The 21,661-nt window shown below is 50.4% G+C and overlaps 3 protein-coding genes across 7 annotated transcripts in view; 1 reads left to right on the forward strand and 2 right to left on the reverse strand.

Moving 5' to 3' along the window:
- Window positions 1-11,175, reverse strand: part of ANKS1A (ankyrin repeat and sterile alpha motif domain containing 1A) — a 110,033-nt gene extending 98,858 nt beyond the window's left edge. For 2 of the 4 annotated variants that reach the window (XM_074925660.1, XM_074925658.1), the window contains exon 1: window positions 10,894-11,174. In XM_074925660.1, the coding sequence (XP_074781761.1) occupies window positions 10,894-11,102 (209 nt within the window). In that variant the 5' untranslated portion in view covers window positions 11,103-11,174. Of the gene's footprint in view, window positions 1-10,893 lie in introns of all 4 variants that reach the window. The other 2 variants (XM_074925659.1, XM_074925661.1) reach the window with 2 other exon arrangements.
- Window positions 11,176-13,336: 2,161 nt separating this feature from the next.
- On the forward strand, window positions 13,337-20,448 carry TAF11 (TATA-box binding protein associated factor 11). Of its 2 annotated transcripts, none has more exons than XM_074925802.1 (5): window positions 13,337-13,553; window positions 13,642-13,781; window positions 14,089-14,176; window positions 14,668-14,764; window positions 17,200-20,448. In XM_074925802.1, the coding sequence occupies exons 1-5, from the start codon at window positions 13,353-13,355 to the stop codon at window positions 17,211-17,213; spliced, it is 540 nt and encodes a 179-aa protein (XP_074781903.1). In that variant the 5' UTR covers window positions 13,337-13,352; the 3' UTR covers window positions 17,214-20,448. The 2 variants fall into 2 exon arrangements, with proteins under 2 accessions (XP_074781903.1, XP_074781902.1); XM_074925801.1 differs by lacking the exon at window positions 17,200-20,448 and adding an exon at window positions 15,855-16,322.
- Window positions 16,611-21,661, reverse strand: part of BLTP3A (bridge-like lipid transfer protein family member 3A) — a 36,034-nt gene continuing 30,983 nt past the window's right edge. Inside the window, exon 21 of the mRNA XM_074925800.1 lies at window positions 16,611-20,591. Within this exon, the coding sequence (XP_074781901.1) occupies window positions 20,466-20,591 (126 nt within the window). The 3' untranslated portion in view covers window positions 16,611-20,465. The remainder of the gene's footprint in view (window positions 20,592-21,661) is intronic.

Genomic DNA, 21,661 nt, shown 5'->3' on the forward strand with positions numbered 1-21,661 from the left:
AACTCAATAGCCATGAAAGGTGGGATACATCATCAAGTCAAGAATGTACATATACACGTGGTGGTCTCAGCACTTGGCATCTTAGGGCCTCCCACACATTTAAGCAGTTCACCTTTAGTAACCATGGGGGAAAACAGGCACCTTAACAGCACAGTATGTATTCGAGTCTGCTGCAACTCTTGGTTTAGGCAAAAGAAAAGTAAAACCCTACACAAATCTACACACTGTATAAATTAAAAAAAAAAGTTTTTAACTCAAGCACCTTATCCAGCTCTCTGGATGCTCTACAGGATTTTCTTCCAGGACAAACATTTACAGAAAACTTGGCCCTGGCACACATTGTTCTGGAACATCCAGCTCCATATTCAGTTCGAGCTGATGAAAATTTAGCTCAGAAATTCACCCAGACTCCTCAAAGGCCATCTCCCAGTTCATGCAACAAAAGGGGTTCCCCGATAAACCCTGCACATTTCTCAAGCGAGCCATGGTGATTCACTACAGGACAGAAAGTCAATTTAAATTCAGGTTTAAAAGTGTGCACTTGACAGGGGGAACACCCAGGTACTGAGAGGCATTAAAGCACTGCCTTACTTTAAGCAGGGCATTTCCCCACCCATGAGAGGGTGGCACAGGCAAATTCAGAATGCAGTCCTCTGGGAAATAGGAGACAAATAGCTCTGAGGACATAATACAGGCTCTCCAGGTTTTTTGTGCAGGAGAGAGGGCATGTTCACACACTCTAGCACCAATTTCTTTCCAAACACGGCTCACACCTTCCTGCCCTCCATCTTTAATTAAGCTTTTTACCCCTTCATCCGTCTATTGAAGATCTTTCTTTTGCTGACAGCTACAGTCCCAGGTGGACTAACATTTCAATTTATGTTTTTCTCCCTTCTGCAGAGCAGCTGTATTAGCTTCTCCAGTCTGTTGCTATAGAAACAAATCAATCCTCAACAGTTTTATTTTTACCAGTTTCTGTGAAATAGGATTTATCTCATTTCCATGACTAAGCTGTACTCGAGAGCGAGCTCTCTGGGACAGTGATGGTGCCATCTCAGCAGGAGACAGGCCCTCGTACCTGGTGTCAATGACAAGAGGAAGCAGCCACCACCCTTATTCAAAGGCACCTTCTTCATTTCAAGAGGACACTTCACCTTGAAGCGATTCCCGAAGCCAGAGCGTTACTGAGATGCAGCTGTATCCGTGGAGCGGAAGGGAGCAGAGGAGAGGATGGCACAGCCTGGAAGATCATGGATGTGCCGGGAAAGCTCAGCAGAGCACCCACCAGACAGCTCGAGCACCCACCAGACGTCACGCACTCCGTGCAGGCAGAAGGATCATCTTCAGCGAGTCCCCACAGAGAGCTGCGCACACAGGCCGAACCCAGCCTGGCGTAAGCTCCTCACGAAAGGCAAAGGGCTCGCATGGGAGTGGAGGCATTAACACATGTTATCTGCTGCTAGCCAGAGAAGCAGCTCAGCCTCCAGGAACTTGTCTTATCCTTGACCAAGTCCAGCTGGGAGGGGGCTTTCCCTTTTGGTCTGGGATGAACGCAGGTGTAATCTGTATGTATTACCTCTATTCTCCATCACATCTTTCACTTGTCTTTTATACCTCTGCTTGCTTTTCCTACAATCGCACTAAAACAATGCATTACATTAAAAAAAAAATCCCACCGGATGAACACTTTCTTGGCTCAGCCGCTCCTAATCTATCAAATACTGTTTCATACATTCATCTTTAGAAAGTTCAGCTCTCTGCCAAACAGCCTTAATCAGCCGGAGTAGCACAGGACCCACGTCATCAAGCTGAGCAGCTCCACTTCCATGAATAATGCTCTTTAGGCAGTCCATATGCAGGTATGAATTACTGCATGCAGAGGGCCGCAGCAGGACCACTGGTCTCCAAGCAAAAGAGAAGGGAAGGGGAGATCCCGCTCCTCCGCACTGTCACCTGTGAGTTTCTTCCATTTCCCTCCTATTGGATCGAGGAACTGTGCGGCCTCACGAAACAAAAGTTTTCTGTTAGATCAGCCAGCTGGAGTGATTCACTCTGGCACAGCCACACCACAGCGCAAGTGACTATCAGGGAAAGAAGATGGGGGAGGACAGGACCACCACGCTCAGCAACTAACTGCTGGACAAGCTTCGTTGTAACCTTCAAATTTCACTGTTTAGCACCAAAACCCGTTTGTTAAATATTCAGCATCCAGCTGAACTCGGCGTAGCTCCTGCCTTTGGAACACAGAGCAGTCTGGATGTACTCAAACCTGCAGCGACATTTCTTCAGTTTCGGGACTGCAGACAAAAGTAGAGGGGAACAAAGCAATATCTCACTGCTCAAATATCCTATATTTGTTTACATGGACAGCTGTGGGTTTTGGTCCTGAAATTCCTACACACAGCTCATTAGTAGAATAATAAGTTGGGGTATACACATCAAAAAAGCCATCCGGGAATCTCACAAACATCCACTCAGTCCACTCAATTCCACAAGCATCCACTCTGCCACCAAGGTAAGCACAGAGAAAGCCCCCTGCATGAACGTGCTGAATGCAGCTGCTAATTCCAGCATCAATAAAGCCAGCCCTAAAGTCTTCAAGATGCAAATTTCAGGACTGCACCTGGCATTTTAACCAAACCGTCAGTGCCTAGCTCAAACTGCTCCTTTGGGCACCCTGAACACAAACCACCTTCTCAGTCCTCGGGCTTCTTACAGCCAGCCAGCTCTGGAGCAAGTCTTTCTGTTCAGGGCATGGAAAATAAGTAAACTGTGTGTGATGGATGCATTTCACTGTGTCTCCCATGATGGGGCACAGCACAAATCTTACGTGAGCCCTGTGAATGCTGAGAGCTGTAAAATGATGCTCCTGGGAAGGAGCGTAACCTAGCAATTGGAAAAAAAAACCAAAACAACCAGGGAGCCCTGCTCCTGCCCCAGCTCCCTGCAACACGAGGGGATACTGCAACTATTTAGATCCTGGCATCTGTCAGTGGGTGATAACTGGCTTGGCTCTGACATCTTCTAACACTCCTCACACCACGTCTTAGCCCATGGAGTATTTGAAGTAACCTGTAAGAGCATAATAATATTTCCAAAACCTGTTTGGCACTTCAAAACACTCTGCTGAGAAACTCTCAAAGCAAGGTGAAAATTAAGCTAATGTCTTCTCGCCCTCCATCTGACATAAACACCTTGGCACTCCCAAGAGAGCAAGTCCCAGGACTCCAGAGAACTCAGCACGTGGGTAAAGACTGATGGGAAGTCAATAGCCAGAAGAATTTGCCCCAGCCTGGACACCCACCTATATTATAGAGCCAACATTAATCAGTTGGAAGTTTGGAGTCGCTGCCTACACAGTTAAGACACTTTTACTCAGCATTAACAGAGAGATTCCTATCCGATGTGCTGCGCTCGGAGCATTTTGCTAGAAGGCCGCGCCACTTCAATCGATTCACATCTGCTCCCAACTCCTTATCCATTTAATTCAGCTCTTGCACACCCTCCGCAGCACCACCCTTCAACATCCAACCAATCTTTTCTGCCACGAAGTCAGGAAGCACCAGGTCGCTGCCCCCTGCGTGCGTGGCGTGGAAACCTCGGACTGCACACAGCGTGTCTGGAAGGAAGCAGGACAAAACTCTCCCAAGGGAGTTTCACAGAAAGGGAAGCCACCTACACAACAATCTTCATGTGCATTCCAAGCAAGCCCTGGGTGCTACATAAAAAACAAATCCTCCTCTAGAGAAGAAAACAAGTAGCACCCATCGCTTAGGTGAGCAAAGCAGGGCACGGCTAATGCGAGTTGTCCAAGGTCCCACAGCAAATTTATGGCAAGAAAAACCCAATCCTCCCCAAACACAACCCTAATCGCAGAATCATGCTGACCAAAGCAAGCAAATAAAATGTTCCAAAGCTGAATTAGAAGATCACACAGACACAAAACTCTTCAGAGTCATTGCCAATAATTGCAGCCTTCCTGAATTATTTAAAAAGTGCTTAGAAAACAATTCACAAAACCGAGCAGGTGCACACCTAACGCCTGTGGCAGTAATACTCTTAGCAATACCAGTGTTCAGGTATCTAATTAAAGAGAGATCTGTCCTGCTTTGCTGTTTGTACGGGAGGGTGTGGATCAGAAGACAGTTTAAAAGTGGGCGAGATCATTAATCACAGCACCAAGGAGAGTGAAAGACCCAGCTGTGATTTCTGACAGCCTTGTTTCATGCGAACACACTGGGAGCAATTTCCTTTTTATGGGGGAAAGGGAAGATAGGGAAATACTTTGTTGGCACCTTTACACAACCCTGGAAGCTCGGACCTTTGGAGCCTGGCTGCTGTTTCCTGCCACTATCTCCACCAAACACGGCAGGACTTGCCACTTAATCACAAGCCCTGGCCCCACATCAGGTGATAACACACCTGTGAGCGGCCAGACACACGGACAGCCTCGTCCTTACTACGAATGGGGCAATTCCTCTTTCTTCCCTGTCAGCCACACCTCGGTGCGGGACCTCCCTTCCCGATGGAAACGCAGCAGGCAGAGAGGCTGCAGCCTCAGACCACTGGGGGAACGTGTAGCACTAAAATAATTTATTTATATCATCCAGCTGCACAAGAACAATTATGAAACGCCACTTTTTTTTTTATATAGAATTAATTTTTCTGACTCCTACCCGCATCTGGACTATTTGAAGCTACTTTAAGTGTTCAGTTATTACACCATGTCTTTTCCTAAACCAAACAAAATTCTCACCAGTAATAACTTGCTGCAAATTGACTACAACACTTGCTGTGGCTTCCGTGAAGCGCCAACCGAATCCTTTCTCACAGCAGATGTATACAAAAAAGTCCTAATTCACAGCAGAAGTTTCTCCTTGATACACTTATAGAAGATTACATATACAATCTGGGGCTCAACAGCAGCCTCAGTTTCCCCTCTCATCAACAAAGATCCAGTCTTCTCACATCAATAGATGAAAATAAAAAGCTTTTTCTGCAGATTTGGCTTTAACACAATTCATCCCTTACTGCTACTGGCAAAACCTACTGAATGCAGCTTGATATTTCAGGCCACAAATTGTTTTGTTGCTTCCTGCCTTGAACTTAACAGTGAAGCGGAAAAAAAAAAAAAAAAAATATCCAAATTTGGCAGGCCTCAATGCAGAAGTGCCCCCAAAACCCCAAGAAACCTCATGGAGTCACAAAGCATTTCTAATTTCTGGACTCGCTTTTGCTTATAAGCATTAAGCTGTGTTTATATGAAGCTGATTTTATCTCTAGATGCTCACTGATCTAGGAGAAATGCTTTTGCCCGTGCTATACGTTCTGAAAATGGAGCAGCCAGGGCAGGACCAAGGCGCAGGGATCTACATCAGACTCCTGGACCTGGGTTTCAGCAGATTTCCAGGCCCTGAACGGGTCCCAGTGATCACGTTTCGTGAGCAGATCCCAGAGGCTGCGTGGACGGCAGCACGAAGCCAAGACTTCCCCCAAACCCTGGCAAGCCACCACCTCTTTGTGAGCCCCACCATCTGCTTCGGCACAAGCCAGAAACCGATCTCCCTCTCCTCTACTGCTTCTCATCCTCCCCACGTCCTTCCTAGTACCTCGACCCACTGTTTGCACTCCCTTCTTCACATTAGCTTTCCAGTGGGGTTTATTTTCCTGCTTAACATTTTTAGTGCTGCACAGTGGCATATTCACCCCCTAGGGAGAGACAATCTTTAATTCTATCTCTGCATTTCCTTCTTGCCTGGCTTATCACGGTCTATCACATCTTGCTTCCTGCTTACCTGCAGAAATCGGTGATTTTGTTTGGAGTTTGTCCACGTCTCTCACACCCACAGGGCTCAGCTCAGTGATCTAAGCAGGAACTATGAAAGCCACAGACCTTGACAAAGTTCACATTTAAATTATAATAAACACGGTAGGCAGTGAAGTTTATGTGGTGAAACAATACAATCCACAGAATTTACTGCTGGGGACATCTTCTACGACTTTATAGACCAGCATTTACTCTGTTAAAAACTTAGTCCCCCAGCTCAGACCAGTCCCCCAGCTCAACACAAACGTTTACCAGGTATAATAGTGGGCATGCAGCTCCCGGCACCATGCCCAACAAGCTCGTTTCTTCCAGGAAACGCCTGGTTTGTACCTAATTCAAAACTTTATTTTTGAAACATCTGAAACACTGCAGCACCACACAGAAAAAGCTGGATCTGGCACTTCAGAAGCAGAGATGTTCTGTCAAGAACAGGTAGTCCAAGCAGTGAGAGTCAAAAAAAACAAAAAACAAAGAACTAAATATGATGCTGACATCAAAGAGACCTGAAATCGGACGGAGGAAGGAACGAGGGAGCTCTGCCAGCCCAGCTGAGCATTTATGACCCTGTTCTTGGAATGAGCTTCAGGGGGTGCAGGACAGCTTAGCAGGTCCCTTATCAGGAGATATATTGAAATACATGAGCAGCTTCAGCACGACCAGGAATCAAAATGACCCCCAAAAAGAGGAAGGCAGTCAAAAGTTTTTGAGGAAGGGAAAACACAAAACTGAAAGTACAAAACTGACCACAGACAGGTTTCTCCACTGCAACCAAGGGCTAAAAAACCCTTAATTAGACAAGTTCCCATGTTCTAGTGTTGGTAAAGCTCCCACACGATGTACATGCCTAAAATTAAAGCAACCTGCCTTTTCTTTAGCCGATATAGACCCCAACCCCATCAGCTTCGGCCATCCTCTTGTCTTGCAGGCTGACTGCAGTTTTCCAAAGCAGCTGCATGGGTGTCAAGAGATGCTCTTCACAGGTGCCCAGCCAGGATATCGTGTTTGACTCTTATAAAAGGCCCAAGGCCATTCTGCCAGCAGCTTGCAGCCCAACTCACTTTTAAGCAAGGATAAAAGCAGTCTCACCTCCTTGTCTAAATATTTCCAAATCCCAATGACAAAGCTTTGTAACCTAAATTCTCTCAGATACAGTTCTATCATACATACAAAAAAATAAATCCCTGCTCCAGGTACCTTTTTTGCGACTTCTTTACCCACAGCACTGAACACATCTATTGTTTAAACATCCTTCCTGTACCGCAGAGCCTCGACAACTAGCCGCTGACTGAAGCACCTTAGCCTTCTCCATCAACTCCTTCCATTAATGCTTCCACTTAATTGGCACTGTGACTGTCTCTGGGCACACATCCAGTTCATATTTACTGTTTTTAATTTAGAAAATGCATCTAATAATAATAAGGAAAATAAATTAAGATATAGGAATAAGATCTAAGAGAAAACCCTTCAACTTTAAAGTTACTCCACAGTTGTTGCTGACCTGTTGCACACACTGGGATGCTGCAGAGGAGGCAGGGGTTGGTGGAGCAGACACAGCAGGCTCTTTCTTGTCACCTCCACCCTCCTCCCACAGCATCAGGTCCCTTTAATTTGCCAATCTTCGACTTCCCATGAGGTGTCAGACAGATGAAATTTCATATTCCCTGTTTCCAAATCCTTGAAGTTATTTTTGAGGGAGTACAGAAAGGCAAAGTTAGCTATAATTAAATACCGTGCCTGCTGTGGGGAACTTACTGCAACATCCTCCCTGCCCTGGGGAAGCAGGGAAACCGCAGGCGAAGGTGTTCTAGAGGAATTGCACACCTCGAGAGATGAGCAAACAAGTCAGTAATCAGGCTTGGCACCAGGGCCAAGAGTTAATTTCACACTTTGCAGAGTGAAAAGAGGCCACAACAGAGACGGGGTGACACACAGGCAGAAGACAAGTGCCCAAATTTCTTCTTGGATACACTAAGGATGCTTTGATACTTAGTGTGGCTACTTTTTTTTTTGGAAACCAGTCCCCAAAATCTAATGTTTTGCTGCTGTACTAAGGGACACAAAGCAGTATGCTAGCTACTACAATAAACCTTTTAGCAAACCTTGTACATCTCAGCCACCTCACAGACACTACGCAATCGCTTGAAGCCTGCGCTACACAAAACAACAGTTCTGAACGTTGCCTGGTTTGTCCCAGCTGCTTCCCAAACAATTGTCAGGCTTCTCCTTGCAGGTAAATTTAGCAGCTGTTTCTCATAAAAACCTCACACTATAAAACAAGCAGAAATCTTCTCACATGGAGTCATTTAACCCAAAGTAAAAGCCCAACAAGTTGACAGAGCACTGGCAACAATCAGAAGTCCTCTAAATCCTGAGAGGTCCGTTCGCAGTATCTAACATGCATCACTCACCGCAGCACCCAAGCCCTCGAACAATCCTCAGCGACCTCCTGCTTCCCCAGTGCTGCAACCCCACACACCACGGCCCCCTGAACTCCCACCCCACTGCCAGTTTGCAAGAGGTGACTGCAGGTACCATCCTCACAGTCACTGCCTGGCGTTGGGAACGCTGAGATCGAGGAATACCTCAGCCAAGTTTGCTGGTACAAACGTGGTACAGAGGTCCCGATCCACAGAGGTCTGAGATCACAATCGGGGTGAGCATCCCCATGGGTGCATGCAAACTCTTGTAAACCCAGGGATGCTGCAGCAGATTTCAGACAGGAAGTTAAGGGTGAGCTGCAATGACTCCCAACATGCTGGGAACACCAACACGCTTCCAGAACGAGAGCCACTATCACAAACATGCAAAAAGCCTAACTCAGCAGCAGGGGAAAGGAGGTTCAGGGATTGGGAATTTTGGTGGGAGAAAGGGATCGTTGTAGTGTCAACTGACAGACATTTAAGACAGTCAAGTTAATGAACACAGAAGCTACGAATGACAGCTGTGACATTCACCTTCAGAAACGCGTCTACACACGAAACCACGTGTACGTGTGAAAAACTACGCTAACTGATCAGACATCAAACAGCCTGCCCACTCCACCAATCAGCTGGTATCACAAGCAGTTGTCTTACCAGAGAAAAAAAGGTCGCCGTCATCACCACGCATTGTCGGAAAGCGCGACGGAGCTGTTAGAACAAGAGGCTGATAATACTCGTGGTGTGTATTTAACTCAACTGACCCTCTCTACTTTATCTAAACACCCTGCAAGTACATCCATCTTCTAACGTAGACGAGCCTGAAGTGGTCCGAGCAATTCCCCACTCAAAACAAGGGCTCAGAGTGTTCAATATATTAAAAGAGAAGAATAAAGTTTGACCCGAGAGCAGATTTACATTTCAGAGGAGGAAATGTGTGTGCCGGGAAAGCACAACTTCCCCGTGTCCGCACGTCTCTGTCATTCAGCCCAACAGGCAACAGCAGATTTCTGATCAGGTTACGTGAAAGGAAAAATGGATCAAATTTAGCCACAAATGGGCAAGTCGCATCCCTCTAAATAGTCAGGTCGTGCAGTGACAGTGTCACTCAACATTGGACTCAAATCTCCTCCCCCTGTCCCAGTATAAACCAGTTGCTCGGGGAACAGGAACAGCAGCATTTCCAGCAAAGCTGAAACTGCAAAAGGCTGCAACTCAAGAAACGCACCAGCCAGTGGTTTCCTTGGGAGATGCCAAAAAAAAGGGGAGGAGAAAAAAACTAACAAAGGTCTAAGAGCTTCAAAACAGAGCAAATTACAAAGGACTGTGCCCTCCATCTGCTTGTGCAGCCCCCAGCGCAGCAGAGCCGAGCCCCAAGCCCCAGCAGCCCTCGCCGGGTTGGGAAGCAGAGCAGAGGAGTAGAACCACAAGCCACGAAAATTACTGAGGGAGGACGAACGTGCAGGGAGCAAGAGCAGCGAGAGGACGCCTTGCCGAACACCTGCCTGCACATCTGCCCCTGTGAATTCAGCCAGCAGCTCTCCTCACCATGGGAACCTACACACGTCCTGGCTTCAGAGTCAGCAGCCTCTGCTAGCACCCTGACCCGGAGTCTCCTCCGAAGACATCAACCTTTCCCAGTTACACCAGTCTGTAGCTACCCACGGGAGCCAGCAGCATCCACCACCTCGCAGCCTGCAGCAGTCCGAGCCCCGGGGGACACGGGGCAGCACCCAGCCCTGGAAGCGCCTGCTCCCGACGGGCTCCTCTCCTCTCCCAGCCGCTGGCCCCTGCTGCGCCTCACCTCGGGGCACACGAGCCCGAGGGGCTCAGCCGCCAGCCCCCTCCAGCCCAGCCTCCTCGCACCCCTGATCCCACAGGGAGTACCAAAGCCTCAGGGCTCCTCAGCCCATCCTCACACACCCCACCGTAACATCTCACCCCAGCCCCTCAATTCCCACCCAGGGCGCCTCCTGGCCCGGCCCAGCGCGCCAGGGGACTGGTCTCCCCAGTCCCCCCGCGTCCCCCAGGGCTCCAGCCCACAGCGCCGAGCCCCAGGGACCCCCAACACCCCCTGAACCCCAGCGCTCTCACACACACGCTCCACACCAAGAGCACATCCAAACCCCTACAGCTGCCCCCCTACCCCACCTCATGCCCCCAGCTCACACCTCCCAGCCCCGACAGACCCCCAGCCCCACACCTCCCGCCTCCTCCTCCCCCAGCCCCCATCAACGCGGCCCCACAGCTCCGCGCTCCCTCCCTGCCCCACACTCCTACAGCACCCCAAAAGCTCACACCCCCCCAAAGCCCCCCAGCCTCCACCTCCTGCTGCCTGACCCCACAGGCCCCCCCCACCACACCACCCCCCGCCCCGTCACCCCAAACCTCCCCAGCCCATACACCCCCCTCCCAGCCCCACACTCCCCCCCCCAACTCTAAAACCCCACAGACCCCCACCGCGCTCTCCTTACCCCCCCCTCCGCAGCCCTACACCCTGGCTGCCCCCCTGCCCCACAGAGGCCCCTCCTGCCCCACAACCCCCCAGCCCCCTCCCCATACCCCCTCCCGCCTCCTCCCGGGCCCCACAGCCGCCCCCGGGCCCTGAGCTCCCCTCACACCCTCAGCCCGCCCCCAGGCCGCGCTCACCTGAGGAGACTGGACAGCGGGTGCCCCACACCGCCGCTCCCGCTGCCTCCTCCGCCGCCTCCCCCCCCGGAGCCGCCTCCTCCGCCTCCTCCTCCTCCCCCCCCGGAGCCACCGAAGCCGGAGCTGAGGCGTTTTCCCGATAACAGCTTCTCCACAGCGGGCAGGTTCCCGGTTCGGGCGGCCTCCAGCAGCTCCTGCTCCTTCCCCATGGCCCGGCCCGGCCGCCGCCGCCCGCCGCCGCCTCCCGCCAAGCCACGCCCCCCCGGCGGCCTTCCGGGGCGGGGCCTGCGGGGGCGGAGCTCAAGGTGGAGGCGGGCTCTTTTGTTTAGTGGGCGGGGCTAATACACCGCATGCCACGCCCCCCGGGCTATTCTTTCAATGAACCCTTCACCCCACCTCCTTTTTGGGCTCGTTTTAGTTCATTTTATTCATTGAACGCGTGAATAATATAAAAGGGGGATTCCAGCACGTGCTGCAGGTTGAAAGGGGAGGGTTTGGGTCAAATTCCATCTCCCAGATTTCTGATACACTGGAGGAGCCGGGTGTAAAACACTCCCTGCCAGGAGGGGGATGAGTCTCTGGAGCCAAGGCCCCAGCGCCAGGCCCCGAGGGAATGGCCTCAAGCTGCCCAGGGCAGGGTCAGGCTGGCTCTGAGGAAGGATTTCTGTGCAGAAGGGGCTGTTGGGCGTTGGAATGGGCTGCCCAGGGCAGGGGGGAGTCCCCGGGATCCCTGGAGGGGTTGAAGAGTCGGGCTGAGCCAGCGCTGAGGGATCTGGGGGAGTTGGGAACGGTCAGGGTGAGGGTCATGGTTGGGCTGGAGGAGCTTCAGGGGCTTTTCCAACCGGGATGATTCTGGGATTCTGCTAGCTCAGGGGCGTATATACAGCATAGATATACAGGAGGACTGTATGTACAGGATGATGCATATAGAAGAGGAATAACTTTGCCAGGGTTTTCCCTCTGCCTGCTTACTGAGAGGATGAATATTCACGGATAATTTTGCAGCTATTTTCCCACAGGCAAGTCTTCAGGGAGGCACGGTGTTTTGCATTGCACACTGAGGATCAGTCTATACCGAGAAGTGAAATGGGTAGAAACAGTTATCTGCTGCATAACGTTATAAGCTAGCGTAAAAAATACCTCAAATGTGGCCAGATGGTTCATTTAAACATAATATTAACAGTATCAGCCCTTGCAGGCAGCTGCTCTCTCCCTCGGAGGGGATTTGCAGAAGTTGACTCAGGCACTTCTTGATCCCTGTGTTCGGGGAAGCCTGTTACAGCGTGGTTTGTGCTTCAGGGTGGTGAAGGGAGCTCGTCCTGATCCATGTTGTGCCCCACACACAGGAGGAGACTCACAGGGGATCATACCCTTGGCATCCATCACTGGCCCCATGTCACTGAGTGTTTGTTTGGGTCTCCACACGCAGTGTTACCTTTCTGCCAGGGGGCTTGGGACCACAGAACCACACAGAGAAGGAGGACGCGTAAAGGCACTGATGGAAATTTTGCATATTTAAGACCTTTTTGCCAAAGGGATTCTAGGACTTCGCATGCTGGCGTGAATCCTGCTGCCCTATGTTAACGTTATCCCACTTTACAACACAGCAAAGAAAGAAACAAAGCAGCAGGGTGAGGATCCTGAGGCGAGGAGGGGCTGGGGCAGGCAGAGATGGGGGCGCTGGGCCTTCCCCACACCGTGCCCAGCCCAACCCTCGCTCCCTGCTGCCAGAGCGGGACCTGTTAGAAGGAAACGTTGGTGAAGATGGGCTGTGGGAGCCGGATCCCTGCTTCCGAGATGCAAAAGAGTGGGAAACCCACAGTGATAACTCGAAGAGCTCTGACTTGGTGGCAGCTTCAGTCTGGGCCCTGAGCCGGAGCTGTGCACTCCCGACCGGCCCCACCGTAACGTGGCTCCTTCCGAACAGGCCGGTTTTCCTCTGGCTCTGCACAGCTGGGGGGGGGACTGGCCCTCCTCCCTACTGCAGCCACCAGCCTGGCTCCCCGCAGGGCCCCCCCTCATCCTACGCTTGCCCCAGATCTCCCCTCGCCCCTGGCCCCCCCCATACCCCAGCACCAGCCTTTCCCACCCCAGTGCCCCCAGTTCTCCCCGCTCCAATTCCCCCGGTGCCCCTCAGCCCTTCCCACTCCAGTTCCCACAGTGGTCCCCACTCCAGCTACCCCAGTTCCCCCCAGACCTTCCCACCTCAGTGCCCCCGGCCCTTCCCACACCAGTTCCCCCAGTTCTCCCCAGCCCTTCCCACTCCTCCAGTTCCCCCAGTGCCTCCCATCCCTTCCCACACCAGTTCCCCCAGTTCCCCCACTACCCTCAGTGTCCCCGCGCCTCACCCGCAGCCGCGTTGCCATGGCGACAGGCCCCGCCCCGCCGCCGGGCAGGCGCGGCCCTCCGCGGCAGCCGTAGCGTTACGTCATCAGGAGGCGACGTCGCTGCGCGGGGCGATGGCGGATCCCGGCGACGCGGGCCGGGAGGAGCTCGGGGCTGTCGCCGAGGGCCAGGAGCCGGCGCCCGCGGCCTCGTCCCCCTCGGGGGATGGAGCGGCGGCCACGGAGGAGCCGGCGGCCGCGGAGGTGGCGGGCGAGGGCGAGGCGGGCGAGGCTGGCGGGGGCGGCGAGCCCAAGCCCGAGGCGCCGGACGGGGAGGTGAGGCCGGGCCGGGCCCGCTGTGAGGGGGGATCGGGGCCCGGCCGGGCTGTGGGGCCGCCGAGCCGAACGCTGCGCTCTCGCCTAGGTGAGGAGCGCGGAGGGGGAGGCCGTGGACGGGGAGGACCCCAGCCTGCAGCCGTCCGCGGCCAAGAAGGTGAAGCTGGAGCTGAAGGAGAGGAAGGAGAAGAAGCACAAAGTGGACGAGGATGAGATTCAGAAGATGCAGTGAGTGCCGGGGCGGCGGGCGACAGTGCCTGGGGACGCTGGTACTCAGGAGGGCACCGCATGGGGTTTGCCGCCATGATCGTTTGATTAGTTTATGAGCCCGTGGTTAACAAAGCCCGTAGCTCCGGCCCAAATCCCTCCCGAAGGGGCCCCGTCCTTTTGCATTACAAACCTACAGGGGCACCTGGCTCAGCTTTGTGCTTCAGGATGCTTGGGAGGGTGGAAGGGCTTTGCAGGATTGGTGAAGGAGCCTGAAGAACTTCAGACTTTTATTTTTGCTGTAAACAATCAATTCTCTCCGCTCCAGAATACTGGTCTCTTCCTTTTCTGAAGAACAGTTGAACCGTTATGAGATGTATCGCCGATCTGCTTTCCCCAAAGCTGCTATTAAACGGGTACGACTTCAGTAATGCTTTGCTACAGACACTGGGCAGACCAAGCAGGCTGAGCCTCACTAAGCCTGGCTGTGGCCTTATCTAGGCCTTGCACGACACAAGCTGGCTCTATGGCATGTACAGGCTGTGGGTGCTCCTCCCTCCAGCTGTATCTCAGCCCCTGTGGCTGAGGCCATTATCAGATCAGCTTATCCCATTATGGTCTGGCTTAGTGCCCTCCCGCAGCTTATGCAGTTTAAATAAGAGCTCATCTTAAATAACAGTGGGCTGGGGGCCTGTGAGGCAATAGGAAAAAGTAATTGCTGGTACAGGGTCTGCGACAGCCAGTGTGTGCTCAGAGCCATAGGACCTAATTCTAAAGCTCTGTTACTGCTGTTCTGTTTCAGTAGCCTTTGGTTGATACTTGACAGGCTCAAACTGCTCAATAGGAGTTAAAATGTTTCACTGCTGCTGTACCTCGCTCAGCTGACTGTCCTTCTCCGCTTGTCCAGCTGATCCAGTCCATCACCGGCACCTCTGTCTCTCAGAATGTGGTTATTGCCATGTCTGGCATTTCCAAGGTCTTCGTTGGGGAGGTGGTAGAGGAAGGTGAGTGGCAAACATTGAGTGAAAAGGTAAGAATCCGGGGTGAACTCACTGCTCACAGCAGAGCTGAAGGACACGGAACAAGACTGGACACTTTGTGGTTCCCAGTCTTGCTGTCCCATGGGGCGCTCAGCCCCTCCAGCAGCAGCAGAACACTGCAGCCAGGAGTGGGGTGGAGCGTGGGGTTCCCACTCCCCTCTGACCCTGCCCGTGAGGCAGCAGAGGGTGGTGACCACTGCCCTCCTGTTTCCTCCTCTCCAGGGAGGATAACTTTGCAGGTCTTGCTCAGTAAGCAGGCTGCAACAACGCAGCAGTAAAGATCTTTTGTTAATGCTGCTGAGGACAAATTCAGCCCAGAGGGAAATGAATTATTTAAGCCTCTTAACCTGTAAGAGCCTTCCCATACGGGATGAGCCGAGATCCTTCTGGGACAGCAGCGGGAGGCTGACCCTGCCATGTGCCTGCTCCGCTTGGGCTGGAGGAGGCGCTGGTGCCACGTTGGGTGCCAACGGGGTCCGATGGACTTGTCACTCAAAACGTGGCCTCTGTGCCGGGCTCGCCGTTACTGGGGAGATGCAGTTTTGCTGCTCCTGTCTCTGCAGTGCTGTGTTGCCTGAGGCGGTTTGGTGAAGCAGCTTCCCTGCTGTCGTTAATTGTTTCGTGTTGTTAATTGCTTCATGTCCTTGGCAGAAGGTGTAAATGACACTTACTGTAAATGACAGAGGAGATTTAAGCGCACTGCAGGTTGTATCTTCCTGTCACCGCTGCACCCAACACCCCCAAACACAGCACCCAGCCTAGGGCCAGCTTGATAGCAGAAGGTTTAAGATCGTAAGTTCTTACGTGACTCAAACCAGCATATTCCAGAGAAGCCAAGTGGTTTAAAAAGTTTATTCTGGTCCAGTACTGATGCCCCTAGGACTGACTCGGACTAGAAGCACACAAAAGGGGTTTTGTTCTTGTGTACAGCTGTGAGCTGTAAACCCTGGCTGAAAATGTTACTTGTTGCCTTTAAAATTAAAGCTCCAACAGGAAGAGGCTGTCTAAACTTAGCCGTCCTGCTGATGTGAACTCTTTGGGTTTTGGTGTGTAGCACTGGATGTGTGTGAGAAATGGGGGGAGCTGCCACCCCTGCAGCCCAAACACATGCGAGAGGCGGTCAGGAGGCTCAAGTCACGAGGACAGATCCCCAATTCCAAGTATAAAAAGATCATCTTCCACTGAAGTGTCCTGACAACAGCAAGAGAAGACAGAAGTTGAGGTTCCTGGTGTGACCCTCACAAGCTACACGTCTCCAGCTCCTTCAGGAGCAGTGAACAGACTGAACGTCTGCCGGGAGGGTCCCTGCACGGGGCTGCTCCTCTGAGCACAACACAGGAGCCACGTCCCCGCCCTGGAGCCTGGGGCTCCTCCATTTCAACCCAGCCGGGACAGGAACATTCCTGGTGTTCCGTGTATTCACCCACCAGGGTCGTGCTTTCTGCTGGCACAGAGAGAGGGGTGTCTGTGTGCAGCACCGTGTCTCCTTCTTCATTAAACTTGTTATTGTGGTCTTAGTCTCGCTGGGAAAAACTAATTGTGTAATGGTGTTGGTGTGATTCCAAGCAGGAGGAGAGCAAGGGGATGATCTGTCTCAACCAAGCCCGACATGTTGGGGAGGCTTCGCCTTGCCTGGGGCAGGTATTGCTCCATTAGCATAAGGAAGGGAGCAGGCTGAAAGCTGCTGCTCCTGAAGTCATCACCCGGCTGTTCTTCCCAAAGCCCATTTTATGGAGCTGTCTAGAAAACAGTAGTTAGGAACAGGGGGGAGAAAAAAAAAACCAAAAAACCAAAACCCATGAGCCTGTAAGGAGGTTAACAAGTTTAATTTCTTTTCATGGTTCATAGAACCAATAAATGCATGAGTGGAAATATACTGCAACAAAGTTCCAATACTGCCTAAAACTCAAATTCAAGTTCAGACTTGCACATTACCCACCTGTACATACAGTAGTCCCCTGTGAGCACATTTCTCCTAATTGTAAAAGATGCTGAGGCCATGTGCTTATCCTAAGGTAACTGTGTTGCAGTTACACAAAGGATTAAGCTGCCTCTCATCGTAACATAGAGTCCTTAAATGGAAGCCTCTACAAAGTAAACTTTGCTCATCAGCTGTGGAGATAGAGGAGTTTTAGTCCTCCCACACATACGCCTTGTAGAAAGGATGTGGATTTTGTTTTACAGTACTTTTTACCGGTACTTAAAAAAAACCCCAAAACAATGGAAGTGCTTAAACAAAACCAACTGACTTAAGTTTGCTGGAGCAAGAAATTTGCTGTAAACAACCTGGCCCCAGCTCTGTTCAGTCTGCACACGTGGGAGGGAGCAGTAAGGGGTTGTGACACAGCAAGTAGGCACCACCTCTGAGAAAAACCTTTGCACCCTACTCATTTCCAAAGGTAGCTGGAGATGAAGCTGGACACCTACTCAAACAAAATGTCATGGAAGTCAGAAAGAGAAGAAAAGAAACCTCCCATTTTCAAGCAATTAGTGAATAAAAAGTAATACTGTTGCATTCCACCTAAGGCAAGCATTCTTATATTTCTTGCTTCATACAGGAAGAGGGAGCAAGCACAGAAGCACGGAGGTTTGATTAAAACTTCAGCTTTTGCTCGTGTGGGCTTTTGTGCGGGTCATAATGGTACTTACAGTGAGCTGTTTGCAGAGAGGTTTGTTTCAGAGCAAGTCTAGAGACAGAGATGCTTTGTTACCTCCTTCCTTGCTGTGAGCAGCTCTCACAGCAAGTCTTATTTTCTACAGAAGATAACTTGCATTTCAGAACACCTGCTTTTATTTCTGAATTCTTCTATGCACGAGGCAGTATTGGTGAAGGAAATGCCCGCTGATGCTTAAAAAGTTAAAGTGCATTTTCCTCTCAAAAACAGGCCTGACAGGCACATCTTCCATCATAGGCAGCACCACAAACCTGTCAAAGGCTGCATCAAGCAGGGGGTGGGTCATGGAACATGCTCCAGAGAAAGCAGCCAGGCTGTGGAGGAGGGAAGGCAACAGGCAGAAGTCCCAGCACCCCCACGTCAGAGCTAGCGCAGGCCAGGCGGGTGGCGAGCGCGAAGCCTCCTGCAGAGCAGCTCCCGTGCTTCTGCCAGAGGCAAGTCCTCCTCTTATTTCGTTTGTGGCTGCCTGCTTCCAGAGGTTCTAGCAGGAAGGGCAGGTCCTCGCTGCTGCTGTCACATCTGGCTGTAGGCACGGGGCAGTCAGGTCTGGGCAGGAACACTGGACTCCGGCAGCACAGCCCGCCCCAGGGCCGGCTGCTGAAGCCCAGCGTGCAAGGACTAATTCCAACAGAAGTTATTCAAAGCTACCGTCTTAAGATGATGATCTTAAGAGTGACAGTTGTTTTAATCACCATCCCTCTCTTACATACCCTCTTCTTTCAAAGTGAAAGTTAACATCCACAAGGAATTCACTCTTGGCTGCCTGCAAACCACAGAGAGCAGCGTCTCCACATCCAGCCCAGCGCTGTAAATACATCCCCATTTCCCCTAGAGCTAAACAAGAACTGAAAGGATCTGAGTGCCTGTTAGGGGGAAGTGTTCAACAGCTCCGGAGCTGGGCAAAGGGACAACTATGAAAGAGCACGGTAGGAGAAACCAAACTTAACTCCCAACTCATTTGTTTGCTTTTGCGTAGTTTCCAGGCCTCAGCTCCTCATGGCTTGTTAATCAGAGGCTGCTCCTTGCACAGCAAGCAGGATTAAAATCTTGTATTACTTTAGCTAAGTTAATTTCAGTTGAATAATGTTTACATAGAAAAAATAGAAAAATCCATTAAAGTTTTGGGGAGTGTGTTCAGCTAAAAAACACAGTAAGGGTTACCTAACCTTTACAGACAAGTGATGTTTTCATCTGATTAATAAAGGAGAATCACTTATCTGTCACTTTTCCTAGCACTTAGCGTGTGGCAATCACTGTTTTACATGCACTGTAAAAAGCCTGTGCATCAGAAACGGAACATTTACAGAACACAAAATGCATCTGGAAAAATCTAAATCAAAAGATAAACTCCAACAAATTCCACACACAGTGAAGATAAAGGGGCAGGAAGGGGTGTTCATCCCGAACAGGCTGAAAGTCACACCCTTCCGTATGGGAGCAGAGAGCAGGGTCTGCTCAGGAACAGCCTCCCCCTTCACAACTGTTCCCTGCGCTGCCACCTTCTGCAGCACACTGGCCACGTACTGCCTGGACTAGTAGAGCAAAGAAACCACGTACCAGTTTGTCCTCAGGAGTGGATTTGATTCTTGCAGTTCATAAATTTCTTTTTTTACTTTTTAAAATTAGTGTTTACTTAATGTTTTACTAGGGATATTTTTTTTTCCCCTCCACACTTGTAGAGGTGATTTCTTTATAAATTAAGTCAGTCACTGACCACAGAGAGTTACTCCTCTTCAGGGAAGCAGCTCCAGAAAAGGTGAGAATACAAACCACGCTCAACCCAGCAGCTCCTGCTTCATCTCCACCTCACAGTGAGCAGTGAATAGTGTCAGCTTCCACCCAAGGGGGCCGGGTCAGCACCCTTCTCATGACCCACATACCAACATCCCTGTTAAAAGTCACCTAAGACCAGGCAAGAGCTCAGTGCTAATAAAAATACACGACTGGGTAGGAACAGACAGCTCTTTCCTTGTGCAGCCAGTGCTGCTCTCCCTCTCTCCACTGGTGAAACTCTCATACAATGGCTTGAGGTCAGCATACATCCCAAAGAAAACACATAGGTCATCTCATTCTGTGGCTTAACCAACTTCCTTCACCCCTGTTCTTTGATAGCAAAATTAAAGCAAGTTTAAACAGTGCTTTGTAATTAAATCAATTAATTCCTTTGTGTTTCTGCATCAATGAAGCCAATCATTGCAGGATTAAGTGAGAATGAACTAGACTAAGTCTAATGTACTACCCATTCTGTCTCGACACAACAAATTACTGTTGGAAAAAGAAGCCTGAAGGAATTTCTTTACTATCCTGACCCTGTTCTTGAGGGAATAGTTAGCTGTAGCCCCTTAGTCCATGGGGTGAAATGCCTTCTGCACCTCCCACACCCACCGACCTCCCATGTTCCCGTTCCCGTGCCACAGTACACGTGCCTTCACATCAGAGCTCTGGGCGATGTTTTCTGCCAGACCTGTTCTCTGTCACTCCTGATGTGGTGAAGTAACCACGCTCCTTTTTCCGTGTTCTTTGGCGTGCACGATTGGGCAAGAACACAATATGGAAGGTTGAAAGAAGCAGAAACCCCACCACGGACCATCTCTGGATGTTAGCATGGAAGGTGAAGGCTGAAAGCACACTGTCACTGCCACCCGTGGATGAAGAGACATGGGGTGTCCCCCCCAACTTCTGACCTTTTGTTTGTAGGCTGACCGCTGCCCTGGGTCAGTGACAGAGGCAGCACCGTACTGCCAGGACAGAGGGAAGTGGCTGCAAACAGGTAACTCCTCCTTGTTCCTCCCCTGCTGCTCAGCCAGGCCTGTCTGCCTTCATTTCTCCCTCTTTCAAGTTCATTTTGCAATCGCAGTTGGTTTCCATTCTTCGAGGTGATCAGTCTCCAGGAGGCTGACCCGTTTAGCAGCAATATAATCCAACTAGCCGCCTTAGTGCTGGTGGTGGTCTCCACTCCTCCCGAGCAGCTGCAGCCTGGGCCCTCACTGTCAAAGCTGGAAGAGGGGATTGTATTTCCTAATTTCCTGCAGAAGGCGAGCTTTGTCCATGTTGGCTTCTGCAAGGGCTATTTTCATGGTCTGAAGCTCCCTTTGCAACTCTGGCACTTCCTTTAACTACAAGAGACAGGAAAAAAAAAAAAACAAACAAACCAAAACAAACAGGAGTTCCCTAAGGTAAGCAGCAGGGCAGATCTGACTACACTGATCTGCTCAAAGAACAAAACCAAAGCAGGAGTTTTTGAGGTTAATTACACTACGTGGCACAACCACACAAAGCTCACTGACAACGTGACCCAGTCTGAGTTGCAGAAGTACTTGCCAACTGGTGCCTGCTGACTTCCATACCTGTCATTAGTCAGCCCAGGCTGCCACTGATGGCTGTCTCACTGCTATTGTCTCCCAAGACTTCATATTTCTAGGCATAGGAAGAAGACTTGCAGTGGGCAAGGTTTTTTCCTGTAAAGCAGCAACCTAATTCTGGCTGAAGGTAACTATACAAAGGAAGCAGGAAAAAAAAACTGGGCTCTGATTGGCATTCTTTTTTTATAAGGGGTCCTGATATATTTCTAAACATCTGTTAAAATTAAGATGATAGCTGGAGCAAGCCTGGTGTTCCTATTTCTTGTCCCCATGAACAAAGTTAATTCTGTCCTCAAACACTGCCAGTGAGATCCCGCTGCAGTTCCATGGCACAGGACAGTTTTTCCCTTGGTCTCTTGAAATATTTTTACTCAATAATTTACCCTTTGCATTTGTTCCTATTAAGTTCGATAACATCAGAAAATAAGCTGAAGCTAAGCTACTATGATGCTTATGTGCTCCAGTTCTGGTCAGGGCAATGTTTCACACAATGCTAATTAACAGAAAGACGACAAAGTCCCTGTGCCAAATAGGAAAAAGAAAGATGAGAAACAATGTGTCACCAACTAATAAACAGAATCCAGAGGCCCAGTCCAGTTCTGTAGGTAGTCAGACACATGGCTCCCTTAAGATGTAATTTTTCATAACAAGTGATCTATTTACTAAGTCTACCTGGCATCAAACAGGAAGTATAATTAGAGAACACTACATATTTAAAAATTAACCAGTCATCTGAATTCCAGATACATGGATCAAAATGGAAAGAAAGTTCAAACTGAATAGCAAAAACTTTTAAGGAAACTGAAACTCTTTGGCTGTAAGAC

The sequence above is a fragment of the Athene noctua genome, chromosome 23 (genome assembly GCF_965140245.1).
Source record: "Athene noctua chromosome 23, bAthNoc1.hap1.1, whole genome shotgun sequence".
In the NCBI taxonomy this organism is placed as follows: domain Eukaryota; kingdom Metazoa; phylum Chordata; class Aves; order Strigiformes; family Strigidae; genus Athene; species Athene noctua.

Bases quoted from the DNA above. Each gene is read 5' to 3' on its own strand.
- TAF11 (XM_074925801.1), top strand. From the start codon at position 13,353: ATGGCGGATCCCGGCGACGCGGGCCGGGAGGAGCTCGGGGCTGTCGCC. The intron at 13,554-13,641 runs GTGAGGCCGGGC...GCTCTCGCCTAG, and splicing joins CCGAGGCGCCGGACGGGGAG to GTGAGGAGCGCGGAGGGGGA. The intron at 14,177-14,667 runs GTACGACTTCAG...CCGCTTGTCCAG, and splicing joins CCAAAGCTGCTATTAAACGG to CTGATCCAGTCCATCACCGG.